The following is a 24,172-nucleotide window of genomic DNA, read 5'->3' on the forward strand; positions in this document are numbered from 1 at the left end:
ACCTACTGTGTCTTTTTTCGAAAATTTGGTACTCTCCAAGAGGTGAGCGAAAAGGGGATCCACTCACTCCCCAGCGACAATGACAGCGATGTCGCGTTACGAAAGCTCACAATATGGGTATGTGCAGATAGCCACGCTTCGGAGCTCCAAGCTCGTGTTTTCAGCATATCCATGCGACACCGACAGCGTCGTCGGCGGCGTTGTGAAGCAAAATGAGGCCGTGGAGAGAAAATTTTCAAGAACGTTCCAATGGAACGCTCTCTCTGTAACTCCAATGGAGCTGCGCCTCCCTGGCCGACTTCGCTCCAGAAAATAGACGCAACATGATTTTGAGAAAGCTGTGCAGCTGAGGATGCTGTGATGTAGAGCAGAGCCGCGCGAATCCTCCCGTTTCTCCGGAAGCCGTACGACGCATAAACGTTGCGTTGTAGCTGTTCGGAGCTGAACATGTGCCGAAGCTAGGGCACACGAGCCGATCGCTTGGTCGGCGTTCCAAGATCTCTTTGCAGGAGCAGCATGGGCAGGCATCCTGCGGTAAAGTTGCACTGGCCCATGTTGGAACCACAACTACCAGCCAAGCAGCTGCTTAGGGTAATCACAGTCGAGATAGAGGTCAGGATAGGTCTCCAAGCAGCGCGTTCTTTCCCTCTCGCTCAATATCGATAGCCGAAGAGCAAGCCAGCATGTGCCGCGCTGCAAGTGCTATGCAGTAGGCTACAAGATCGGACTGAGCCATCTTCGATGGAGATCCCATAAACATCGCGGGAGGTGCTGGTGGATGCACGATAGGATCGCCATTGACTTGCACTCGTGCCTCTTTCTGTTCCAGATTGCCCGCGATTCCACACTAGGCACGTGTTTGACGGGACTTCGCAGTTGGGCAACACTCCTAAACAGCGGCATTTGCGCGGCTAGCTCTGCAACAAAGCTCGTGGAAGTTCCCCCTGCTTTGGGGCTCCGTCAAACCATGTGCTTCGAACGCGCTCGATGCAGCCTTCACGCAACAGCAGCGCGCTCAACACGGCGACAGCCACCAGCGTCGGTGCGAAGATGCAGACCGCTGCAAATAGGTGCCCACAGCTGGCGACGATTGGGTCCAGCCCACTGCTCTCATGTTGCTAGCTAGCGAAGACACATTCTCGGTGACCGGTATTCACGTCCGCGCGCGCGACAGGCCGCTCACGAGCACTAAGACACGTGGAGAAGGAGAAGCCACAATGCGCGAGCTCTTTCGTGGACCATACACTCCCCCTACTTCGTGCCACGTCGAAGGCGTGAAACCCGTTGCGCGGTCGACGGGTGGCTGCATGGAATGGGGTCCGTCGCAAGGACGAGAGGGCATGGATTCCTGCAACAACCTCTCGCCAGGCGCTTTGAAGGTCGGATCTGAGGGGATCTTTGAAGCCGAGGCTGTGCCCAAAGAGAAGAGCCTTGATACCTGCGCGTGGCCGATAGCTGAAGTTCTCTGGACCGCACACCACGCCGCTGCGGCTTCGAAGAGATCCCAGCCAGTCTCCCCAGCATAAGCATAGCGATGTTGCAAAGCCGTATTTGCTCAGCATCTCAGCGACCTACGCACTAGTTCACAGACACGAAAGACGTCGAAGACATATCAGAGCCGACAAAGTCGTCGAAGACTGCAGCATATGCTGAGCATATTCTAATAATCGGGCTCGTCACACATGTCATCAATGAAGCTTCAGCGCTGTGAACTATTGCGATCATCAATGCCAATCATTGCATCCTGCCAAGCTCAGAAGCAGCTTGAGACCGAGTCCTGGCAGCATAGCTCTTCCATTACCACCGGAGTTCGCTTATGTCCGGCCGGCAAAAGTCCTGAGTGGTCCATACGAAGATCAGGCGAGCATATAATTGACGCTGATGATGGGACTCCACTACCATGACGCCTTTTGCAGAACTGCGATCAAGGCCGCACGAAAAGAGAGGGCCACGAGAGCACACCTCGGCCGTTCCAGCTTCTTTTAGCAGCCACAATCAGCAATACTGCTGCTGCAATGACACATCGTTGTCATTGACAACAAGCATGTGTCGGATGGCTGAAGTTTTGATCCAGCTCAACTCGAAGGGAATCTACTCTTCGTGACATCATAAGCCGTCAATGGCGAGACAAGATGAGGTTTCCCTCAGCGAATCTGCCAGCCGTCAGCTCATGAAGGAACGAAATGCTCCAAGATAGTAGCGTCAGGTAGGTAAGCTCTAAAGCTCGCAGCCCTCCAGTTCGGAAAATCTGGCACATCGAATCTTCTCACGTGTTGCCTCGTTTGGCCTTGTCGCATCTTGACGTCGACCTTGTCGTTCTTTCCCATCATTTTTGGTAGTTGTGCAAAGGGTGGGAGTCGCGTTAAGCTTCACTAGCGCCTTGGCAATACTCCACGACGCGGTCTTCAGATCCTGGTTCGGCCCTCTCAGCCCGCAGATGCACATCGCCTTTGCAGACAACACATCTCATCGCCTCCGGCAACGCTCGACCGAGCATTGCAACGACTGGTCTGGGCCCTCTTGGGACCGAAGCGCGCCGCAAACCCCAGAGGACACCCACGCAGAAGCCTTGCCGCCCACGGATCGAGTCCGCCGCCCACATTGCGACTGGTCGCGGCGATTGGCCTTTCATAGAGTGTAAGCCAGCCCCAGTCGCCGAGACTGGGGTCGTATCAAGATGTCTGTCATCCTCTGTACCGGTAGGTAGATGGGGTCGTGCGAGCATCTGCTTTGACTTGTTGGCTGATTGGGCTGCCAGCTGGGTACGATCACACCATCCGGTAAGCAGTCGCATTGTCCTGGCTTGCATTTCTTCATCTCGAGACGCGTCGCAAAATATGTCCAGTCGGGGCCAACTTGCAAGAAAACTCGCTGTGTAATGGACGGCTACCTTCGAGGCAGGGGATCGTGCAAGTTCGAACGGAATCTCATCTTAAGTACAATGCGCGAAGACGAATATTACGGGATGCACCGAATTCTACGTCCTTACTATTGGCCTCGACCTGTTCTGCACTCCAATTGAGGACATGATGCTATGCGAAGGCTCAAGGGCGTAGCAGCCAGAGCGCCCTCACGTACGAAATGGTTCGGCTGACACCTTCGATGCAGCTTCTGGGAAGCCCTCAGTGGAATTTGCTCGCGTACCATTCCGCATCCCGACTCCCAAGTCAACCGATTATGCATATCTCCAGACAAGCGCTTTCTCGCCGCTGCTGGACACCATACTGTCAAACTCTATGATATCAAGTCGACGAATCCCGCCGCAGTACTCACATTCGAGGGCCACACCGGCAACATCACTGGCGTTGCGTTCCACTGTGAAGGCAAATGGATGGTAACATCTTCAGAAGACGGTAGGTGATCTGCTCACATGCTATCAGCTGTTTCTAACGACATGATAGGCACTGTGAAGATTTGGGACACCCGCAGTGGCCACATCCAGCGCAATTATTCACATGGCGTTCCTGTGAATGACGTCGTTATTCACCCGAATCAAGGCGAGCTCATCTCTTGTGATCGTGGAGGTAATCTCCGGATCTGGGACCTATCAGAGAACAAGTGCAGTCATCAGCTAGTGCCAGAGGAAGACAAAAGTATTGCTTCAGTCACTGTGGCCACGGATGCTTCACTTCTTTGCGCTGCTGTCAGCTCAAGCACAAATGGCGCTGTGTTCGTATGGCGACTTGTCACTGTCAAGGATATGACTACCCTCATTCCAATCACGAAATTCAAAGCACACGGCACATACATCACCAGAGTCCTGCTGTCGCCAGACGTTCGTAAGCTCGCCACTTGCTCTGCCGACCACACCGCGAGAATCTGGACTGTTGATCTGGAGAAGGCCGCATCGCCAGAAGAGACGACAGATGAAGATGGTGCCGTCGTGTCCGCCTCTGGCGAGGACAATACTGGGGCATTCCCACTCGAGAATGAACTGGACGGCCACCAACGCTGGGTGTGGGACTGCGCTTTCTCGGCAGATTCTGCATACCTCGTCACCGCTTGCAGTGACCACTATGCAAGGTTGTGGGAGTTGGCGAGTAAGAATATCATTCGACAGTATAACGGGCACCATCGTGGCGCTGTCTGCGTCGCACTGAACGACTATTCTGAGACGAGGTGATCGGTATTGATGAATGCGGACAGAGTTGCATGGAGGGAGCAACAGGCGTCACGGCGTTGACTACAATTTGCTCACGGGACAAGGCACTGGCAATGTCACTACATCGCGAACACAAAGTGGTCAGTACGAATTATTTCTGCCATAAGTGCGCATCCGCATCGTTGTCAGTCGTGGATTGGGATATGTGCCTTGATTTCCAACTGTAATTTCACCAATACGGACACTGCTACCACTATCAGAAAACCCAAAGCATGAGCTGTGCTCTTTCTCCCATTATCGCCCTTTTGCCACGCGCCATCTTGTCTCTAGCACTTCTCAGCAAAACCGAAGTCCCCAAGCCACTGATGACCATAACTGTCCCAATCACAATCGTCCCCATTAAGGGAAAGTTTCCGGCCACACCTCTTGATACGTTCCTTAAAGATCCCCTTATGTGTATTCTTCCTCCCCTGACACGTCCTCTGCCACTCATCGCTTTGCGAATCATAAGTCTTATTGATATTCTTATCAATCGGCGGCAGCAAAAATTGTTGTTGATGACCAGTCGCATTCGCAGGTCCGTATCTAACAATCGCAGTATTTTTCCACTGATCTGTCACGCCTAGTCCAGCCTTGTTGAGACTTTTCAGTTCGTCTGATGAGTAGCAGTCCACAAAGATAGATTTTCCGCCGATAGCTGGAACGCAGACATCGGAGGCTTCGTTGGTCATTTTGACGATTCGGGAGTTGAGTTTGCATTTTGGTTCGGAGAAGACTGTGACGTTGCAGCGTTCCATGGGCATGAGGAGATGTTTTTTATTCGCGCTGGGGAATTGCCAGTAGAGGCCGGAGAAAATGTAATCTTCTGGGTGGTTTGCGCGTTCGACGTCTTCTTTTGTGACATGGGGCTTGTCTTTGAGCTCGTCGAGCCATCTGTCGCGTCCGTTGTGGGCTGCGTCGAGTTCTGCGTCGAAGGTTATGCAGCGGTCAATTTGGATGTCGCGGGTTTGGAGGTGGGCGTAGTTTGTCATGTTGTGGCGACAGCCGGTGTAGCGGACTACACGGACGCGTGGATATAGTGCGTCTGGCCATGGGTTGCGGCGGAGGAGGTGGTGGTCTTCCTGAAAGTCGGTGTAGTCGCCAACAGGTGTAGGGGTCGCTCTGATACCTTGGATGAAGCTCAAGAAGTGGAGAAGGAATTTTGTGAAATGCATGCTGGCTGTTCTTTACGGTACTTGTGTGTAGTTGGTGGCTGTTGAGATGCCCTCTTCATGATCGGTGTCTTGAGAATTTTTCCTGTCCGGAAATCTGGTGGCTAAGCGAGGTGAATGAAGCGAGAGAATCTTGAGGGGCTGTAGCTTATGAGGGTAGCACCTATTTTTTTTTTTTTTTTCAATCTTTGGCTCGAAGCTTGTGCCGGCGTTGCTAGACCCACTTCTGCCTTAAGGACAGAGGACAACTTTTCTCATGGGCTCTGCGTGGGACAAGGCCACTGGATCGAAAATGTTCCGCGCACATGTATGCACGTGACAGTAGAAGACTGGTCGCAATACTCGACTCCGAATGAGCTGTCGCGGATTCGAGCAGCTGAGAACGAGCGTATTCACACACAAGCATATGTGATCAGCTGCAAGCAACGAGCATCTGACACCAATCCACTCTTGCGACAGCACCTTTTCTTGATCATGTTGCTCTGCGCTTTCTCCTTCTGGTGTGCGACCGGTATGGACTTGGTGTGCTCATCGCAAGGCTGATTAATGCGACGGGGACGCCCATGGTCTTACCGCTGTAGCAGGGACCGACAGTACTGAGCCAGAGCCTTCACTCAAGTGAAGTCAAGTATGGCCAGGTCAGGCGACCACGACATGAAGAACTTGGTGCGGGCCCGTACCAGAGGCCGATTCTCCGGTAAAGAAGCGTTTTCCGCCATGGAGGTAGACCTGGCCAATCTCAAGATGGACCCAGAGACCCTAGAAGCCGACTTCTTCAGAGTGCCCGAGCCACCCACGATGGAACGATCAGTCATGAGGATAATGCAGCGATTTCCAGTGATCGCTCTTGCACAGCACAGGCTCCCGAGCATATCCTCCGTCGTTGCCAGTCCGCAGAACTTGGAGAGCAGAATCGAGAAAATGCGCGCCATCATGCGAGATTACACGTTGTCGGCGAAGGAGAGATCGCAAAGAGTTCGGAATTTGACGATTCTGGCTGAGAAAGATTTCGTCGAAGCGATTGGCGCCAGCGACAGGCAAAAGGACGATGTAGTGGCCCTCAAACAAGTCAACGATCGAGCAGACCGTGCAAGCCGTGGCACCCATTCCAGAAAAGACTCCTGCGTCGCCTCGGGGTCTTTCTCAAAGTTGCCGACCATTACCGAGGAGGAGACAGAGGTCTGCAAGGTGCTCAAGCAGAGTCGTACCAAGATCGGCTCAAACGAGGGTCTACACATGAAGCCGCGCATCTCAAGATTGCCAAAACCGAGTTCACGCATCCGGACTCGACGTGACACAGTGAGTGCAGTTGTGCGAGTGACGAAGGAGGAGAAGGGCTGGGAGCACACAGGATTTCCTTCGATGGAAGCAAAGTTGGCGAGCTTGGACGCGTTCTTCGATGTCAAGCTGGACCCGTGCTGAGATGGCAAGACGCAGTCCAGGTTGAGAAGACCGGTGGTGGTTGAGAGTGAGATCTGAGGCGAAGTGTGCTGTCACGTAAACGGGCTGCGATCTAGAGCAAGATACGTTGGAGTGGTGGCATTTCCAGCTGCAATTTCCAGAGAGACACAGATCTTGCAGAGCTTGGAAACACGATGGTAGAATTTCGTCATCCTAAGTTCAGAATATGCCAATGTAACGAATGATGATTCCCGATTCACAGCCTGGCATTGTTAGCAGTTATGAATGACAGTCATATATTGCCGGCAATCTTGCTTACTCAGACGAGTCGTCTCGCAAAGCGTCGAATTTCGGCAGACCACATGTATAGAGTGCGGTCGACTTGTCTTTTGCCTGTGCGGTGCGTTAATCTTGAACGCCGCGCGCAGGTCACCGGTTCGAATGCTGGGCGGTACGTTCATTTCCTCCTTCGATTTTGCTCTCCTTTTTGCCTTACGTGCTTGCTCGAAAAGGACTGGAGATAAGAATCCTGCTTACTCAGACAAGTTGGCGACTCATCACCGACCTTAGTTCCGGCAGATCCCCATAAACAGGATCGTCGACTTGTCGTTTTACTGTTTCGACGCGGAATTCATGTAGGTCAGGGGTTCGAACTGGTGGCCGATTGGTGTACGGTTGACTTTTTGTTTTCTTTTTGCGCACTGAAACTACTGCAAAATGCGGACTTCGCGCTGTAGGCTTCCAGAATGGCAAAGAGCTCTTCCATGCACGTCGTAGTAGGTGGACATGAGATGTATCATGGTGAAGAATGAATCGAGGTGAATTGCGCTCTACAGCATTTGCCTCTGTGTGCGCAGACCTGAGGTCTCTCGATGCTCTGCAGTATGCTCGGCAGTCCGCTTGTTCCGTAGACATTGATAATGTAGCGCATCATATGCTTCTCGAACGGTCATCGCTCGACTGGCGGGCTGGCGTCCGGCTGTTCACGGGAATCATGGCGGAAGGTGAGGCGCCTAGAAATTGGAACGCAGACGCGTTCCCCGTATGTGAGTTGTCGAGTTCACACGGCATGGCGCGTCGAGATGACCGCTGGCATCGTCCTCGCGATTTGCACTCCACTGAAGATGCTCGCGTGGTGCTGTACTTATCGCTCAGCCATGACGATGTCTGCCCCTCAGCTCTTCACCTGCAAGCATCTTCATCCTCCACCGTTCCAATACGTCTCTTGTTCCTAGCTCTTGCTCCGGCGCGGCTTCTTGTCAATCGCTTTCCATGCAGCAGTGAAGTCCACAAACGCACCAGGAGCCGGGGTCCCGCCTACCAAAACAGTCTTGGCCGTGCGGCCACTGCCTCAACTTCGCCCTGCTCGGTCCAGACACTCATCGATCAAACATGGTCTCCCAATGGGCAATCCTGAAGGATGCCACAAAACAACACGAGAGGCCGCGTGAACAGTTCATGTGGTAGCCGGCATGACGTCTGCACAGCCATGAACAACCAAGCCGCGTGTGACACCATGCCGATCGCGCTCTTCCCTCGCGGAAAGATTGACAATGAGCTCAAAATAGCACGAAAAGCAACAGTCTAGGAATGCTATATAGTGATACTTTGACGAGGGTGTCATTGACATGGTTTGTAGAGCGAAATACAGTACCAATTCTTACTCTCTCAAACAGAAGCGAATGCTGCGTAGTCAGCACAACTTCCTTCAAGCCACCGATTAAGCGAACAAGGCACGTGGACGAGCGGCCTCAAAGGGATATATACAAAAGACTTCGAATTGAGCCATCGAGCTCGCAGAAGGCAGACTAGCAGAAATTCAGCACTCACCAAGACCTACCTCTAGCAACTCAAAGGCATACTTCGCGTCCAAAAACAAACATGACCGATCGCAAAGACCCACCAGGCACCATGGCCTCCGGAGGCTCAAGCTGGAACGACTCCGGTTTCGCTTTTGCACCCAATACCAATACACTCGACGCGCAAGCTATGCCATCTGATCAAGCCGCCGCAGCACGCGTTAAAGCGGCAGAAGTCATGGCTGCGTTGAAGAGCGGCGAACCTGGCGCCGCAAACAAATTAATGGGCGACAATGAAGGGAAGAGCTCTGGCGGAGGTTTGACTGGTCTGGGAGGACCGAATGGTTTCTTTCAGAAGCTGAGGAAGAAGAAGGCAGAGAAGGAGAGTAAGAAAGCGAATGACGGGGTGGTGCGATAGATGATGTGAAGAAACGAATGATGAATGATGGGATGATGATGTATTATGATTTTGGCAGCTTTCATGATCAATCAGTTCTGAACTCTTGATTACATGAAATAATCGAACTCGTTGCGTTCATAACCTGCTGAAGTTGACACGCTGGGTGGCAGATCTTCAGGCCTCATACCCCAAGTGCTTTCATTTCGTCCAAGAGTGAGTTCCAGCACGCCGCCCTCCAAGAAGAACGAGTGTGAGTACCAGTTCTTCGTATAGGGCTCACCATTCAAGGTAGCACTCTGAACGTAGATGTTCTGGTACTCTGGGTCGAAGTTGATGTTCCGGATCGTGGCCTTCTTGCCGGTAAGCTTGTTGGTAACGCTGACCTCTTCGAAGAATGGAGGTGTGATGAAGTAGACGTCTTGCCCAGGATTTGGGAACATGCCCATCATAGATAGTGCCACGAAAGATCCCATAGCTCCGCTATCGTCGTTTCCAGGAATTCCATTAATGGTGTCGTTGAACTGTGATGGAATGTAGAAGTGTGCTCTCTCGGCGCTCTTGCCAGGCCGCCCTGCGTAGTGGTACTGATAGACAGGAAGGAAGCCCTGCTCGTCGCCAATGTACAGCAGACCGGGGAATTCGTGCAGGTAGTCAAGACGGTTGACAAAAGTCTGAGCGCCACCCATGGTCGCAATCAAGGAAGCTTGGTCATGTGGCACGAAGAACGAATAGAGCCAGGAGCTTCCCTCGTAGGTCTCATGCCCGTCCGGGTTGAGATAGCAGCTTGTGAAGTTCAAGATGAGAGAGCAGAAGATTGGGTCTTGAAAACCCCATGTACCATTGAGGAACTTCGGCATCAGGAATCCTTCAAAGCCAGTGTCAGTGCCGTTGATGCTGCTGTTTTGATCGGCCTTCCACATATTTCGCCAGTATTCTGACGACGCCAGGTACTTTTCGTAATCAGCAGTGTTGCCCATTCCGCGAGCCATCTCTGCGATGCAGTAGTCGTCATAGGCATATTCGACAGTTCTGCTGATGCTGCGTGTGAAGGGACCCACGCCATACGGGTCATAATCGTCGGTCGGTATGTAGTTCAGAGTCTTCCAACTCAAGAGACCGCCACGGCCTTCCACCGCCCAGTTCTGAGGCTCTTCCTCGGCGTCTTTGACGACAGCCTCGTACGCGGTCTTCCAGTCGACACCATGGTCCGCAGCCAGCTGTCCCAATTTCAGGTATGATTCCGCGATGACAACATCGGCATTGGACCCTCCTTGAGTGAAGCCCTTGCACAGCGACATTCGGCAATCCGGAAGCCATCCTTCCTGCCGGTAGATATCGATAAGACTGCGAATCATCTGAATCTGGCTGTACGGATCCAGAATGGTGATCAGAGTGTCGATGCTACGGAAAGAGTCCCAGATGCAGTAGTACGAGTCGTAATAAGGCTCAGTGCTGTTCCATAACGGGTTCTCATTAGTGTAATCCTGAGGCGAGATGGACGCACGATACAGCCCGGACCAGAGCACAGTCTGTAAGCTTTCATTGACTCCACCAGGCTTTACCTCGACGACTCCAAGCGTATCTCGCCAAGCTTCTTGAGCTGCTGCATAAGTGGCATTGAAGTCAAAATCGGGAATCTCTGTTTCTGCGTTGTGGCAAGCCTGACTGATGGAGATGAAACTGACGCCTACTCTTGCCAAGATCTGACGATTCTCGGTGGGCGTCTCGAATCTTGTCCAAGCGCCAGCAGGCAGAAGGTCTGGAGAGTTGTTCACCCCATCAGTCACAATGCTGAGGTTCTTGGGCTCGGTGCCAGCACGGTTATTCATGAAGACTCCAGTATCTCGAATGTCGGCTCCAGAAAAATCGGCACAGAAGTGCAGTTCATAGTTGCCAAACCCGAAGCTGGGAGAGAAAACTCCACTTCCAGATATACGTCCTGAGCTGGCATCGACAGAAATGGATCCGTTGATCCTCGACCGCGGCAGATCGATCAAGTCTACGAGTATAAGCGGGCTAAGTGTGGCATTCCTCTCCACTGGCTGCTCTGGGAAGTTGAAGCGATACAGAGCTGTGTGGTTCGTCGCCGTCATTTCAGTATGGATGTTGGTTTGCATAGAAACAGCAAAGTATCCCGGGCGAGCTTCCACGGAGTCATTGATGCGAGGCACCGAGCGCAAGTCGTATGGGAATACGCATTGATTGACATCATCGTCGGGACAGCCGGCCTGTGGGAAGAGTGGGAAATTCCCCAATGATGGACTCTGTACTCTGTTAGTCGATAATCTCAAACTAGTAGAACACGGTATGTGGGCAGATGTGAGGTTCATCAGAAATGTTGATACAGCTTGTAAGTTTCATGAAATTTCAATTGGTCTCCAAGAAGTGTTTTATCATCATTTGAATGTGCAAGATGTTGAAAGAAGATGTCACTTACTCCTCCTGTGCCCGAATCGTGCATGTGTGAGAATCCCTGCGCCCCGTAGTCAGCGCTTGAAGCATCAGATACTGCTGAGATGTGCATACCGTTATGTTCCCAGTCACGTCTCCGGTGCTGAATCCGCCTTGATTCTCGACATTCACGTCTGCTCCAGCTTTTGCCATGCCGAACGGCAGCGTTGCGCCAGGAAAGACATGGCCGCCATTAGTCGTTCCTATGAGAGGATCGACGAAAGACAAGATGTCAACTTGTGCTTGTCCATGAGCGGCGAAGAATGCACTCGCAAGAGCAGCGAGTTTGGCGTATCGGGAAGCCATCTAGGAAGCAACCATGAGAGAGCCAGAGGCACAAACTTCAGGCATCTCGCGGGTCAGGGACTAGGCCATTAAAGGCTTCATGTACCTGACCGCTACCGGGGTTCCCCGCCCTCAATACGGACGGATGCTGTGGAACAGCACAAAGCGCGCATGAGAAGAGCAATGACCGCTGATCTGCCGGCCGGCGGCTGAAGTGCGTCCATTGATGGTCGGTGGTGATGTAACGTGAACCCCAGATGGATGTTGAAAGTTCGGAGTGGGAGAAAGAGGAGAGGAGCTTGGACAGAACGGAGCGAAATGCCGCGAGCCGAGGACGGTGCTTGGCGGGTCAATTCAATGCTTGTTCTTTTCGAGACATCTTCATTTGCGGTCAGTCATCAAGAACTTCCCAATTCTGCAAGCCGGTCGTGAGTGCTTGATGTCTGCTGGCTGCACGGAAATGTGAGCGCTGCCACTGCCTCAAGTGACTGGAAGGCTTTATGCACAAGGTAAGAGACGACCGAAGGCAGAAAGGCAACCTCCGGATACCCCGCGAGATTCGAGCCTCTGTGCTACCAGTCTTTGGTCAGTGGTCGAACGTTGCAGCACCTATTCAGCAGCAAACTCCCAACTACCGGAATTCAGCGTTGAGATGCCATCGTAATGTTCTTATCGTTTTCTCAATTTTGCCATTGCGAGGTGCTGCTTTGCGGCCGACATGAACAATTCGTTCTCTGCAGAAGTGGGCGTGAAAACATTGCACAATACAACCAAATCTTGTCCCACGACAGCGGAAGGCATCATGGTAAAGGATCAAGCAGTACTTCCGTGCGACCACTTGAAGTGCTTCCATACACGTCCTCAACTTGAAAGGATTAAAGTGCCAAATTAGGAAAGACTACACACCGGGACTTTATGAACTTCTAGAAACCCTTGCAAGCACGCAAAAGGCATTGTGCAGAATGGCTAGATAAGCAATCAACGACCATCGCTTCTCTCGTCACTCTCTCAATTTACAACTTCATCATCAGGCAATTCACAATGGCACCAACACTCAAGCACTTCGCGGCAGGCGACTACGCCAAGCTCCACCAATACAACGAGCACAAAAACATCCAAATCGGCGACACCCATTCCAGGTATCCGTTTCTCTCACACTGCTAACTTGAACGTTCACAATCCTAACCTCATTCTATTCAGCGTCGAACAAGACCCCCAAGCCCCAATAACGTCCGGCTTTTTCACGCTCGAGAAGGGCTGCAAAGCTACCACAACCTTCGGCTTCTCAGAATACAAATACGTCCTCTCCGGGACTTTCATTGTTTCAGACCAATCTGGTCAAAGATTTGTTGGAAGGCCCGGGGATGTGATTTATATTCCAAAGGGCTCGACTGTTACGTTTGAAACTGAGGAGGGAGGGAAGACGTTTTTCGTAAGTTTATGGCTGTGATTTCGCTATGATTGTGTATGTGAGTATGATGCTAATGAGTTTGGTTTTTGAAGGTGGCGCAGAGACTTGCGAATGAGAGTCGGAGGGCGGGAGTGTTGGCCAAGTTGTGAGCAAATTGGCAGAGTACACGAATTGGATGAAAGAATGGGACCATGATGATATGCAGCACATTTATTAGGGAATCGCAATACCTCGAGGTCTTGAGCATCATGTTGAGATAGACGTTTCGTGCCTTTGAGATACACCAAAAACGCTGCTCAAATTTCACTATATGTCACTGAAGCACCCAATAGCGCAATAGCTCATCCAGCTAGCTCTACCAATGACCCCACTCGCGTCGCTTCTACATTCGACCTAAGCACCCAAATCTCTCTACACAAGCCTCAATGAAACCCTCAAACCATGTCCATATTCCCATCTTCTGCACTCCTCCATTGTCCTTCAGCACCAAACGGCATAGACTTCCCCGCCCACTGGCACCGCTTCACCAACGTTCCAAATTTCTGGATTTGCTCCAAATGCTACGAAGAGCACATAGCGTCTTCCCCGCTTCTAATCACCCTATGTGAGCAATTCTACGATGATCCACTCCCAGGCACGACATCATATTGCGATTTCAACACTGCGCGAGCGAAACAGCTTTTGCAGAAGACGTTGAGATCTGGAAATGCAGATGAGCTTCTGGCGTTTGCGAAGAAGCGATCTGAGATGCCGATGTGTGAAGGAGACGCTGGCGTGCGAGGCGGAAAAGGTTTGAATTGGTGGGGCTTGAGAGGAGTTGAGGGATTCGTGGTATGTGAGGCTTGTTTTGAAGATTGGGTTGGTGCTACGCCGTGGGCAGAACGATTCCATCTGCGCGATAGAACGGAACATGGTGCTGATGATCTGTGGAATTGCGATTTGGCCGTGCCGTTCATCAGGAGAGGTCTACTGCAATATGCGGCGAGAGACGCGTGGCAGGACTTCGTGGGCGCTTGTCAACGAAGCCTTGCGGCGCCTGCTTGTAGTGGTCTGGTGGTGAGGAGAGGGTCGAGGAAATGGTTCAGACCGGCTAGACCGCAGCGAATTGCAAAGATGCTGGTGTGTGAGAGCTGCTTCTTGAACTACGCTGGTGGCCTGGCTGTTGCCGGGAATTTCGAGGAAGTGAAGACCTTACCACTCGAAACGGAGACAGAATGCACATGTACTTTCAAGCTCCCAGCATTCAAGGCTTGCAGCGACGCACTGCTTGCGAAGAAACAGGACCTGTGGCATGAGATTGTCATCGAGATGATAGCAGAACCAGCATGCTCAACAGGAGCGATTACTGATGTAGACTGGTACGTGTTAACAGATCCAGACGACTCAAGCGTCGAGGTGCAGGAGTTCGATGTATGTGTTGCTTGCTATGCTGGGCTCTTTATGGCCACAGAACTTGGACACGTCTTGCGAAGGAAGCGGTATCCAGTCGGCACAGAGAGGATTTGCGACTTCAGTCCAACGGCCTCACGATCCCGGCAGTACCTGCAACAATGGCGGAGGATGAATTTCATTGGAGATACCAATGTCTTCGCGTGTTACGTGAAGCGCGTCTCTTTGCTGCCGTCGTGCCCAGGTTCCTCACCTGTGAAAGACCGAAGGTGGTACGGGATGGACGATTTCTACTTCTGCGAATCATGTTACGAAGAGATTGGACGTGGTAGCTTTTTCGCTGCATCCTTCACTATCCAGAATGGAACACAGGCCGAGGCTTACTGCGATATGTATACCGATAACATGCGGAGTCGTTACGTCCTTGCTTGCCGGGGAAGGGATTTGTCCGCGTTCATCTCGTATTGCAAGCAGAGAGCTCAAGTCTGGAGAATGTGTAGAGACAACCTCGAGGTCTCTGCGCAGATGCAGACCAGCAGCCAGCAGCAATTGAACGTAGTGGCTTCGACGGGTTTTGTAGGAGATGTTGGCACGGAAAGAAGCCAAGGTGATGCATCTTGGCATCCACTGACTGTAGGCGCGGAGGCGATACATCGGCATGCTCAAGTCCACGGGCAGCTTAACATGGCCAATCATTCGAATCCCGTCGACCTCGCCATATGGAAGCAATGGGCAGAGATGGAATAAGATGTTCCCCGTGGACTTGTTTATATCCGGTGTCTTGCATGTCCGTCCTTCACGCCGGCTCGTCGAGTTGTATGTGTTCGGTTCTAGTATGGATCGCATGTGGTTCCTTTCGATGCCATGGCCGAATTTTGATGTCGATACGATCAGCCTTCGAAGCTCTCACCACTGACTGAGTTGGGGTACCACACTTCAAGAACCCCCATACAGCTATCGGCGCATCGATTCGTCTTGCTAGCGCCGCGAGATAGCTAATGTGCAGAGCTCACTTGCATCATGGTGTTCAATCTTCGGCTACGAAGCTCTTATCGCGGATAGGTCATCGTATAGCCCACTGCTCTCGCCGCTTTGATCACTCGTGTCGTTAGGAGGGAAGTTGGAAGTTGTGTCCCGTCGTGGAACACATCCAGATGCGTAGGTGCGAGTTTGTCATTTGTACCATTCGAATGGCAGAGGCTAAGTTCTGCGGAGCGGCTGGAAACGGCAAGCGCAGAGCACGAGCCACATCGTTGCGGCAAGCTCGATGGTCGATGGTCGTCGTGTGACCGATGACACGCCCGCTGCATCACCAGCCCCGAATGCAGCAAGTGACAAACCAGAGAGCTCGCTTGCCTTGCTTGCGCCATAGTTCAAGCTAAACACACCTGACTGCACTGCCGTGATATTCTGCTGCCTTGCACGCTTCCTCCTACTCTCTTCCACCACACCCACACACTGACAGCAGCAGCGGCCACGACAGCACTCACAGCAAACAGACAGTCGACTGCACAGCTTCTATCAGCATGGCACTCTTCAACGCCTTCCTCCAGCTCTGCCTGGCTGCCCTGACATTCGCCGCACCACTTGAGAACAGCGAGCTGCTTCATGCCACCAAGACCGATGCATGGCAATACGGCACTGGTGGTGGTATCATCGGCTTCATCGTGTTGGTGATCGACATCATCATCTGGGGTGAGTAGCCACTACATTCTGCAGCATGGCTTGTCACGATTAAGATGCTAATTATCTCACAGTTGAGCTCTTCCAGTCCAGTCGCCCCGTCTCGCATAAGCTCCTCTGGGCAATTGTCGTCTTCTTCTTTCCCATCGTTGGTGCCATCATCTACTTCATCTTCAGCAACCGCCAGCAGCACAAGGCTGGAGGATACGAGCCAATCCCTTAGGCCACAAACCGGCGTGAGATGAATTAGGACGTTGCCGAGCAACCTCTATCAGCAGGGACTGCAGAACTGCGGGGAGCAAAGCAACACACGCCTGATACAGACCATGGTGGAGGTGGCACGTTGTTGGATCTGGTTGTACCCATTTGCCTGGTGCATAAATATGGAGTAATGGATGGAGCTGTGATCTTGAGAAAGGAGACAGCTGCTTTGGATAACGACAGATAAGCTATGAATGATGATTTGATGCTAGATTTGGGAATACGGATTCCTGACTGCAGTTCTTCCTCGGAGTGAGCGGGCTGGAGCGGCAATTGAACAGCCCCTTCTGCTCAAGTGAACCACTGTTTCGATGTAATTGCAGGTACTTGGGACGATTGAATCATTTTGCTCTAGCCAGCACCGTACCATGTTGCATGCACGTGGTCAAGACGGCACAGACCATGGTATGTGTCTATGAATATGAACGGACCTGTTTCCGCGCAGATCGCAAAGCCGTCCAAAGCTTCGGCCGCATGCGCTGCTTGGGATCTGCGTGGAATAAAGACTTGCCGCTTTCGTTCGCATGAAACATGTGAAAGCGGATGCTGAGCCCTGGCGCCGACCCAGCAATCTCCAACACGTTGCTATGCAGTTTCACGATGACCAAGCAGTAGAAGTGTGGTTTTAGTCATCTGCCGTCGACAGGCTTCCACGAGCTCGTGCAAGCGATTGCCAGGATCACGCAGCTGGAAGGCGTCATTGTGCCAGCCACCCTGCCTCTCCTCAACTCAACTGCCTGCTGACCTGACGACCCGACGACGTCGACCAGTATTCCTACCGGATGGCAGACACCACCATGTCGCACCCCACCGGCGTGGACCGCATACCCGCCGACACCAACATCGACATGTCCGACGACACCGAGACCGACCAAGAGCCTCGACAAGTCTACGCTCCTCCACCTCACATCGCCGCTCGCTTCTACCGCAACCAGCTGACGCGCCGGAAGTCCTCAGCGGCATCTTCTCGGAGGAATTCGCTATCATCAGCCCAGTCGCAGGCGCATTCTCACACGTCAGGCCGCTCGTTGCGCCGCAGTTCGACGGGATGCCGGTCTACCACGATTGCCCAGCACCTGCGACGGGCGTCAATCATCGAGTCGAGGAAGGCGCGCCTGGCCGACCGAGCTGCCCATGCCGAGCAAGTGCGACTGCGAGCAGCGCTCGCCAAAGCAGCACCACGAGGCAACAGCACGAGCAGTGAGGAACGCGCCCTCGCCGCGCAAGCCGCCAAAGAGAAGTTGCTAGCAAAGGTTGCGGCACAATGTGCCGAAGAGGTGGCGCGCGCAAAGCGCATCGCAGAGGAGGTCAAGGATCGCAAGCTGGCAGAAGAAACGCGCTTGCGCCTGGAAATGGAGGAGCGGCACGCTGAGGCTGAACGAAGGAGGGCAGAGTACCAGCGCAACATCCAGGCACGGAGAGCGAGACGTGCGGATAGTGCCGAGAAGAAACTCGCCGTGCTGGAGGAGGTTGCTGATGTGGAGGAGGATGCTATCGTTGAGGAAATCGCAGAGGTCTTGCTCCTGGATCTCGAGACAGCCGTGAGCCGAATCCAGCGAGCATGGCGCCTGCACCGGAGGAAGCAGCCTGTCCTTCGTTTTAGAGAACTCGGACTGACCGCTGCAAGAGCCAAGGATACGCCCTTTGAAGAGATGACAGAGTTGGTGGCCAGTCAGCAGGTCATCCAGGCCACGACTGACATGTTGATGCACCTTGGCCTGCAGGACGGAAACGATGCGAATGCTGCGTTGAACACCAGAACTTTCCTGAGCGGGTATATGATCGTTGCTCACCCCATTTCAGTGCTTCTGAACAAGACTGGTGCCCAGGAGTCGGACCTAATCGCAAATGCTTCTGAGTTGATCAGCCTTTTCGAAGCTTCTGTGGCGAGACTCGATACGTGGAACAACTTCACTGCCAACGAGACACAGCATGAGACTCTCAATCAGACCTATACCACCTACACCTCCGCGTTTGCTGCCTGGAGGCTCCAAGATTCTAGTGTTCTAATCGAAGGCATGGTGGCCTCCTTTGTCGAGCTTGACGCAATTTGGCAGACTGTCAAGGACGATACTCGAGGCGAGGTCGCCAAAGACTATCGTGAAGGCATTCGTGACAATCAGGTTATGCTTCTGAGTAGAATCCGGAAGCTGGCTGGTCCTGACCGAGCAGACTTCTTAATCAAGAAGGCCATTAGGGAGAGCCGACGCAGAAGGCCTAAGAAGCGACCAGCGGCCGAAGTGAGACCACGAGGTGTCGAACCTTCTTCTGAGGCTGCAGTGTCTTCTGAGCAAGCGGTCGAAGATGCTTTCGCACCTGTCCCCATCGGCTCTGGCGAACTCAACAAGCTGTTCACAACGATGCCGAGCAACAGAGTCCTAACCCACGAGCTTGCGATCGACAAGGACTACAAGCTCGAGGACAAGAATAGCGAATTACGAGAGCAGATGTACCGCAGCATTTGCGAAAGTATGAAGGTCGGTTTCGAGGCTGGGAATGGAGCGCGATGGACTGTGTCTGCCGCAGAGAATATCAAGGAGAAGCTCTTGCGGATGCTTAAGCCTGGTAGCAACATGCATAAGATGCTCTGCGAAGCACTGGACCTGGACAACATCCAACGGCAGTGTCAGCAAGGGGTGTTCAGCTACCCTGGATTCTTCGGCTTTATGGCTAATGTCCTACCTAAGCTCTGTGCGCCTTTTCGCGATCAGCAAGTCAAGACGCTGGCTGAAGAGTTGCGCACGGAGAACGACGAGCTTGATGGCATGATTGAGAAGCTCTTCAAGCTGTTGAAGATGGTCGACTGTCTGAGTCTCGACTACACGAATTTCATGATCATGCAATCGGCTCCCACGCTAACGAAAGAAGCCGCTGGCTACGAAGCACGCATGTTCCGACGGGATATCGAGGCACATCAAATCACTCTCACGAACACGAAGCGATGGTGGCACCAGTCGCGCCGTGCTCTGGAAGCCGAGTCGGATCGACGAGATCCGGAGAACATGAGGAATCCGGCCGATCGGCCATCACCTCAAAAAATCTACACGCATGCCCTGGTGGAGCTCGCCCTGACCTCGAATGAGCTCGATGACACCGCATGCCCCGAGACGTTGCACCTGGATCTGGAACGTATGCAGAAGCTTCGCACGAAAGCCATCAGAATTGCTGTGATCGGTGCCATTCTTCTCACCACCAAGAACCTCCTTAGGCGTGATGTCCGAAGCCAGTGGAAGAATGAGGCCAATAGACTGTGGACCCTTCTCTCCGCAGAGCCGTACGAGAGCACGAACGCAGACGAGCCTACGACCGCTCAAAAGGCTTTTTCGGTGCTTGAGACGGCGCACAACATGCCCGAGAGCACGAAACGTTCTGTGCAAAGTACCATCAACAAATTCTTTGCGCAGGCGGCTCAAGTCAGCATTCCCAGCGGCGCACAGCAAGTCAATAGCGTTCGCTTCTCAGATCCGGTCTTGAAGGTCTTGTTCCAGCGACTCAAGACCCATATTCTGTCTCGTCTCTCGGCCGAGAGCAGTGCGGACAGGGTCCGGGCTGCAAGCTCAGCTTCTGAAAAGTTGGCCTCGAGCGGCATGGCGGAGTTCGTCCCGCATGTTGCTGTTATTGTGGATTTGCTGGAGCGGGTCCGGAAGGTGGATTGGGAGAGCCATGGAGTGTGGTATGAGGAAATTGCCGTCGTTCAGGAACAGCAGTGATTGGTTGAAGTGGGTTTCTTTTGGGTCGAGGTTTTCTTACTGGGGGAAGGGATTGACATTCATTTCTGGTCGCCTGAGCAGAGGCAATTTTGATGCATGCGCAAACTTGCATCGTGGGTTGTTCATGAGGTCCTGGTGTCATGATGTTATGGGGTTGGGGGATTGGGCTCATGAGAATGGCAGAATGAACATGAAACATCATCGGAGTCGTTGTGCACTGTGCCCTTTCTTTCAAGATTTGGCTGTTTCGACTGTTGCTGCACGCTTGCATAGTCTGTCCTTCGTCCTTTCACAACTCCTTCTTTCTCCCTCCCACACCTGCGGGAGTGTTCGCCGGTATCTTGGCCTTCTCCCCTACTTTCCCTTCTCCCTTCTTCAAAGCCAACGCTGCCACGACCAATTCCATTACCATCCCTATCACGCTCCCGCATGCGATTGCCCAGACGTTCACAGATACCCCGCCGACAGGCGCGCGAGGGAAGGAGAGCAGCCATTCGGCGTGATATGGTACCCAGCCTTGTGGGAGGTAGAACATGGGTGTTTTGGAGTAGTAGGTGTTGAGCAGGAAGTTGACACCTTGGGTGCCCACCCAGCGGAGTTTGGAGACGATGGACATGAAGGTTGAGCGGAAGGAGGTTAGGGAGGATGCTGTATTACCAATCAAGTCAGTCAACTTCATTCTGTGAGTGCGAGATGGTTCGCTGCAGGCGTGTGTAAAGAGTGTACGGACCTTGCTTCTCATACTTGTCTTTCGCTTTATCGTGCTGTCTGCGGATCTTGGCCCATTTGGCGAATTCGTCTTGCGCGGAGGTCGCGCGGAGTTCGCGCTCGAGTTGGACGACTTCGCGGCGGAGTTTGAGGTTCTCTTTGGCGGCGCGGGATTGTGGGGTCGGGAGGAGGGTGAAGATGTACCAGGCGAGGTCGTTGATGGCTTGGGCTCCCACTGTGCTGATGAGCGACAGTAGGAGCTGCACGACGAAGACGACGAGGATGACGGAGGGCATGGTGGCGGAGTTGCCGTCGCCGCGGCAGAGCTGGGGGAGAGAGGCGATGTCGGTGTTGGTGAAGTTTGGTCGATGAAGCTGGTGTAACGCGGCGGTGGTGCTTCACTTCAAAAGTTGGCTTGTGACGCAAGACCAGCCAGAGTCCGTGCGTTGCATGTGTTGTTCGCATGGCGGGGCACTTGCACTATTGCATTGACTTTGGCCCCTTCGCTAGGACTCCACCTCCGAGACACACGCCATCCCTTCATATCTCCCAGCCTGACCGCCCTTATCTGCTCTCGTGCGCGACCGAGAAACGCTACTACACTTCATGGCGCCATCATAGGATCAATATTTCGGCTTCGTCACTTTCTTCCGTACACATATTCCACCCTTCCACCACGATGCCACAACGAGATCCCGAAACAGGCTGCGTTGTGCCCGACACCGGCGAATGGCCCGCTCCTCCACAAGAAGACGTGCCCATCAAGGAAGATCGGTTATGGATTGACGGCTGCTTTGACTTCTTCCATCATGGTACTACTGCCTACTTGCCTACATGAAATTCTGCACGATATCCTATCCTCCACAAGAACCGCAAAGAAAAGAACACATGGCTGATCAGCGGACTCTCTCTTTGATCAGGCCATGCAGGTGTCATGCTGCAATCGCGCCGCTTCGGCGATGAGCTCCTCGTGGGCCTGCACAACGATGAAGACATCCTTGCGAACAAGGGCCCCACAGTCATGTCCCTCGCCGAACGAACTGCCGCCGTGAACGCCTGCCGCTTCAGCACAAAATGTATTCCGCACGCTCCTTACGTTACTTCGATTCCCTGGATCAGTCATTACGGGTGCAAATATGTCACGCATGGCGATGACATCACGTCAGACGCGAGCGGTGAGGACTGCTATCGTTTTGTGAAGAGAGCAGGGAGAATGAAGATTGTGCCTCGGACGCCGGGTATCAGTACAACGGATCTTGTGGGGAGGATGCTGGATGGGACGAAAGATCACTTCATTAAGAATTTGAGTGACTGCGTGGAGGGGAAAGAAGGAAGGCCAGAGTGGAATGAGGCGGAAAGGAGACAGCATGGGAAAGACATGCAGAAACGCTTCATCGAATACGCTGCTGCTCCTAATGGGAGAGACCCGTTCGTTGTCGTGTACGCTTTCACGCCCGATACCAGCAGGACTGGAAGTGGGAACTTCACAAGCTTGGTAGCAGGGATACCTCCGCGGCCGGGGCAGAGATTGGTATACGTGGACGGCGGTTTCGATCTGTTCTCCAGCGGGCACATTGCATTTCTGGAGACTGTCATCAGATTGGAAGAAGAAAATGCGCAAATACGAGGCTGGTACAACGAAGCCGCTGTGCAGCAACGCATCGACCTGACTGGATCCGACTACGCACCCGCGTACGTCATTGCAGGAGTCCACGACGACGAAATCGTTAACTCCTACCGCGGAGCGAACTACCCAATCATGAACATTTTCGAGCGAGGGCTTTGTGTGGTGCAATGCACATATGTCCACGGCGTTGTCTTTGGGGCTCCGTACACACCTAGCGTTGGATTTCTGGAATCTCTACCCTTCAGTCGCAGGCCCGATGCAGTATACCATGGGCCCACCGCTTTCATGCCGCCGAGCGCGAAAGAAGGCGATCCTTACCGAGACGCAAAAGCTTTGGGCATTTTTGTTGAGACGCCAGAACATGAGTTCCAAGATGTCAACGCGGAGCATATTGTGAAGAGGATTCTAGGGAGGAGAGACGAGTATGAGGAGCGGCAGAGGAAGAAAGGGGTCAAGAGTGTTGGCGAAGCTGAGCAGAGAAGAAAAGAGATGGAGGAAGGAAGGGGCAGTGTTCGAGCGTGAATGACATTAGCGTTTCGTTGAGGGTAGCTGAGCGAGGAGTTTTGCAATGTTGAGTGTCTTACTGTGCGTGTGCGGTTCAACAGTGTAGTGTAATATGATACCCCACTGCAGGTGCGCGAGTGTAGAATGGGAGAAACGAGGCTGTGAAGGATGAATGCTTCAGCTTTGCATGGGAGGGGCCCGAGCTGAGATTCTGCGCTCTCAATAGCTTTGTTCATGGCTGTTGGGCAGAGAAGATTCGTCGACGGAATGGGAGCAAGTCGTACTAGAACTCTTCCCGAACGAAATGATGGGGAAGTCACTTGCTGTATGCAAGCTCAGGCGCTCTGAGATTCAATATGCTACTCGAAACAAGTGCAGACTATCTCTCAAGGTCAATACGTTTTGTTTATCATTGCCAAGCTGGCCGCTCCTGAGCGTGCATAGTTTCCAGTTTCCAGAGCGATACTTCTTGCTGGTTGCTGGCCGTCTCGCTCCGCATCTTTCTTTGTCTGGAATGGGAGCTGTGCCTCGCAGCAGAGACCCGTCTCGGGAGGCAAGTGAGCGCGGCAGAAAAATGTGTGAGGTGTAGTCTCCGCTGACAGTGATTTAATCACTCAGTGATGTTGAGTCTCTCCCGACGAGGCTCTTGGATTCTTGTTGCCACAGACACTTAGTCCATGCATGAGTGAGAGCTTCTGGGCGAAGTGGAAGGGAATGGCATAAAATCGCGATGTTCATCCCGAGTGGAGAGTTGAAAGCCACAACCAATCGTAGCCGCAACGCTTCACATTCGGGAATGGTAAATTGATTCCGTGGTTTTGCTGTCGGATAGGGGTGGTTTTATGGTTTATGCTCAAGTGAATGGCAGTTGTCATGTGGAATCACAAGAGGCCGAATCTTTGGCAGCAGTAGATTGAAGCTTGTGATTTCGAAATCTTGGATCCATATGATCGCCATATGATCGAGCTGGCATGTGAATTATAGGACACGGGGTGAATACGCTGGTTGGTCAGTAACAAAAAGGTGCTGGTTCCTGGCAATAAGAAAACTTTGAACCACTGCTCGAACTTTGGCAGAGATGATATTGCTGGGACCTTTCAAAGGCGCTCAGAAGAAGAGAAGTGGTGAGTCGTCCCCAAATTAGGTGCTTTCTCGTTGACAGAATGGCGGTCACTCGAAGTATTTCTGCCCGTAATGGCATAGTAAGAGCTCTGCGTTCAGAAAGTCTTC

At 52.8% G+C, this 24,172-nt stretch overlaps 12 protein-coding genes across 12 annotated transcripts; 9 read left to right on the plus strand and 3 right to left on the minus strand.

Moving 5' to 3' along the window:
• Window positions 1-1,217: 1,217 nt before the first annotated feature.
• On the plus strand, window positions 1,218-1,526 carry RHO25_006780 (uncharacterized protein; the record flags this gene model as incomplete). The annotated part of the gene is made up of 1 exon (XM_065602843.1): window positions 1,218-1,526. The coding sequence occupies one exon, from the start codon at window positions 1,218-1,220 to the stop codon at window positions 1,524-1,526; it is 309 nt and encodes a 102-aa protein (XP_065458915.1).
• Window positions 1,527-2,677: 1,151 nt separating this feature from the next.
• RHO25_006781 (uncharacterized protein) lies at window positions 2,678-4,123 on the plus strand (the record flags this gene model as incomplete). The annotated part of the gene is made up of 4 exons (XM_023597578.2): window positions 2,678-2,699; window positions 2,759-2,780; window positions 3,109-3,353; window positions 3,402-4,123. The coding sequence occupies 4 exons, from the start codon at window positions 2,678-2,680 to the stop codon at window positions 4,121-4,123; spliced, it is 1,011 nt and encodes a 336-aa protein (XP_023452258.1).
• Window positions 4,124-4,428: 305 nt separating this feature from the next.
• RHO25_006782 (uncharacterized protein) lies at window positions 4,429-5,316 on the minus strand (the record flags this gene model as incomplete). Its single annotated transcript, XM_023597579.2, has 1 exon — window positions 4,429-5,316. One exon carries the CDS (start codon window positions 5,314-5,316, stop codon window positions 4,429-4,431), a length of 888 nt encoding a protein of 295 aa, XP_023452257.1.
• A 714-nt stretch (window positions 5,317-6,030) lies between these two features.
• Window positions 6,031-6,735, plus strand: RHO25_006783 (uncharacterized protein; the record flags this gene model as incomplete). The annotated part of the gene is made up of 1 exon (XM_023597580.2): window positions 6,031-6,735. The coding sequence occupies one exon, from the start codon at window positions 6,031-6,033 to the stop codon at window positions 6,733-6,735; it is 705 nt and encodes a 234-aa protein (XP_023452256.2).
• Window positions 6,736-8,595: 1,860 nt separating this feature from the next.
• RHO25_006784 (uncharacterized protein) lies at window positions 8,596-8,931 on the plus strand (the record flags this gene model as incomplete). Its single annotated transcript, XM_023597581.2, has 1 exon — window positions 8,596-8,931. The coding sequence occupies one exon, from the start codon at window positions 8,596-8,598 to the stop codon at window positions 8,929-8,931; it is 336 nt and encodes a 111-aa protein (XP_023452255.1).
• Window positions 8,932-9,020: 89 nt separating this feature from the next.
• Window positions 9,021-11,670, minus strand: RHO25_006785 (uncharacterized protein; the record flags this gene model as incomplete). The annotated part of the gene is made up of 3 exons (XM_023597582.2): window positions 9,021-11,177; window positions 11,351-11,386; window positions 11,440-11,670. The coding sequence occupies 3 exons, from the start codon at window positions 11,668-11,670 to the stop codon at window positions 9,021-9,023; spliced, it is 2,424 nt and encodes an 807-aa protein (XP_023452406.1).
• A 1,020-nt stretch (window positions 11,671-12,690) lies between these two features.
• Window positions 12,691-13,209, plus strand: RHO25_006786 (uncharacterized protein; the record flags this gene model as incomplete). Its single annotated transcript, XM_023597583.2, has 3 exons — window positions 12,691-12,788; window positions 12,850-13,081; window positions 13,153-13,209. 3 exons carry the CDS (start codon window positions 12,691-12,693, stop codon window positions 13,207-13,209), a joined length of 387 nt encoding a protein of 128 aa, XP_023452262.1.
• Window positions 13,210-13,501: 292 nt separating this feature from the next.
• On the plus strand, window positions 13,502-15,196 carry RHO25_006787 (uncharacterized protein; the record flags this gene model as incomplete). Its single annotated transcript, XM_023597584.2, has 1 exon — window positions 13,502-15,196. The coding sequence occupies one exon, from the start codon at window positions 13,502-13,504 to the stop codon at window positions 15,194-15,196; it is 1,695 nt and encodes a 564-aa protein (XP_023453027.1).
• A 779-nt stretch (window positions 15,197-15,975) lies between these two features.
• RHO25_006788 (uncharacterized protein) lies at window positions 15,976-16,355 on the plus strand (the record flags this gene model as incomplete). Its single annotated transcript, XM_023597585.2, has 2 exons — window positions 15,976-16,144; window positions 16,207-16,355. The coding sequence occupies 2 exons, from the start codon at window positions 15,976-15,978 to the stop codon at window positions 16,353-16,355; spliced, it is 318 nt and encodes a 105-aa protein (XP_023453028.1).
• An 835-nt stretch (window positions 16,356-17,190) lies between these two features.
• RHO25_006789 (uncharacterized protein) lies at window positions 17,191-20,103 on the plus strand (the record flags this gene model as incomplete). Its single annotated transcript, XM_023597586.2, has 1 exon — window positions 17,191-20,103. One exon carries the CDS (start codon window positions 17,191-17,193, stop codon window positions 20,101-20,103), a length of 2,913 nt encoding a protein of 970 aa, XP_023453029.2.
• A 289-nt stretch (window positions 20,104-20,392) lies between these two features.
• Window positions 20,393-21,107, minus strand: RHO25_006790 (uncharacterized protein; the record flags this gene model as incomplete). The annotated part of the gene is made up of 2 exons (XM_023597587.2): window positions 20,393-20,751; window positions 20,834-21,107. The coding sequence occupies 2 exons, from the start codon at window positions 21,105-21,107 to the stop codon at window positions 20,393-20,395; spliced, it is 633 nt and encodes a 210-aa protein (XP_023453030.1).
• Window positions 21,108-21,490: 383 nt separating this feature from the next.
• RHO25_006791 (uncharacterized protein) lies at window positions 21,491-22,960 on the plus strand (the record flags this gene model as incomplete). Its single annotated transcript, XM_023597588.2, has 2 exons — window positions 21,491-21,623; window positions 21,732-22,960. The coding sequence occupies 2 exons, from the start codon at window positions 21,491-21,493 to the stop codon at window positions 22,958-22,960; spliced, it is 1,362 nt and encodes a 453-aa protein (XP_023453023.1).
• Window positions 22,961-24,172: the final 1,212 nt, after the last annotated feature.

Source organism: Cercospora beticola, chromosome 4 (assembly GCF_033473495.1).
Source record: "Cercospora beticola chromosome 4, complete sequence".
In the NCBI taxonomy this organism is placed as follows: Eukaryota; Fungi; Ascomycota; class Dothideomycetes; order Mycosphaerellales; family Mycosphaerellaceae; genus Cercospora; species Cercospora beticola.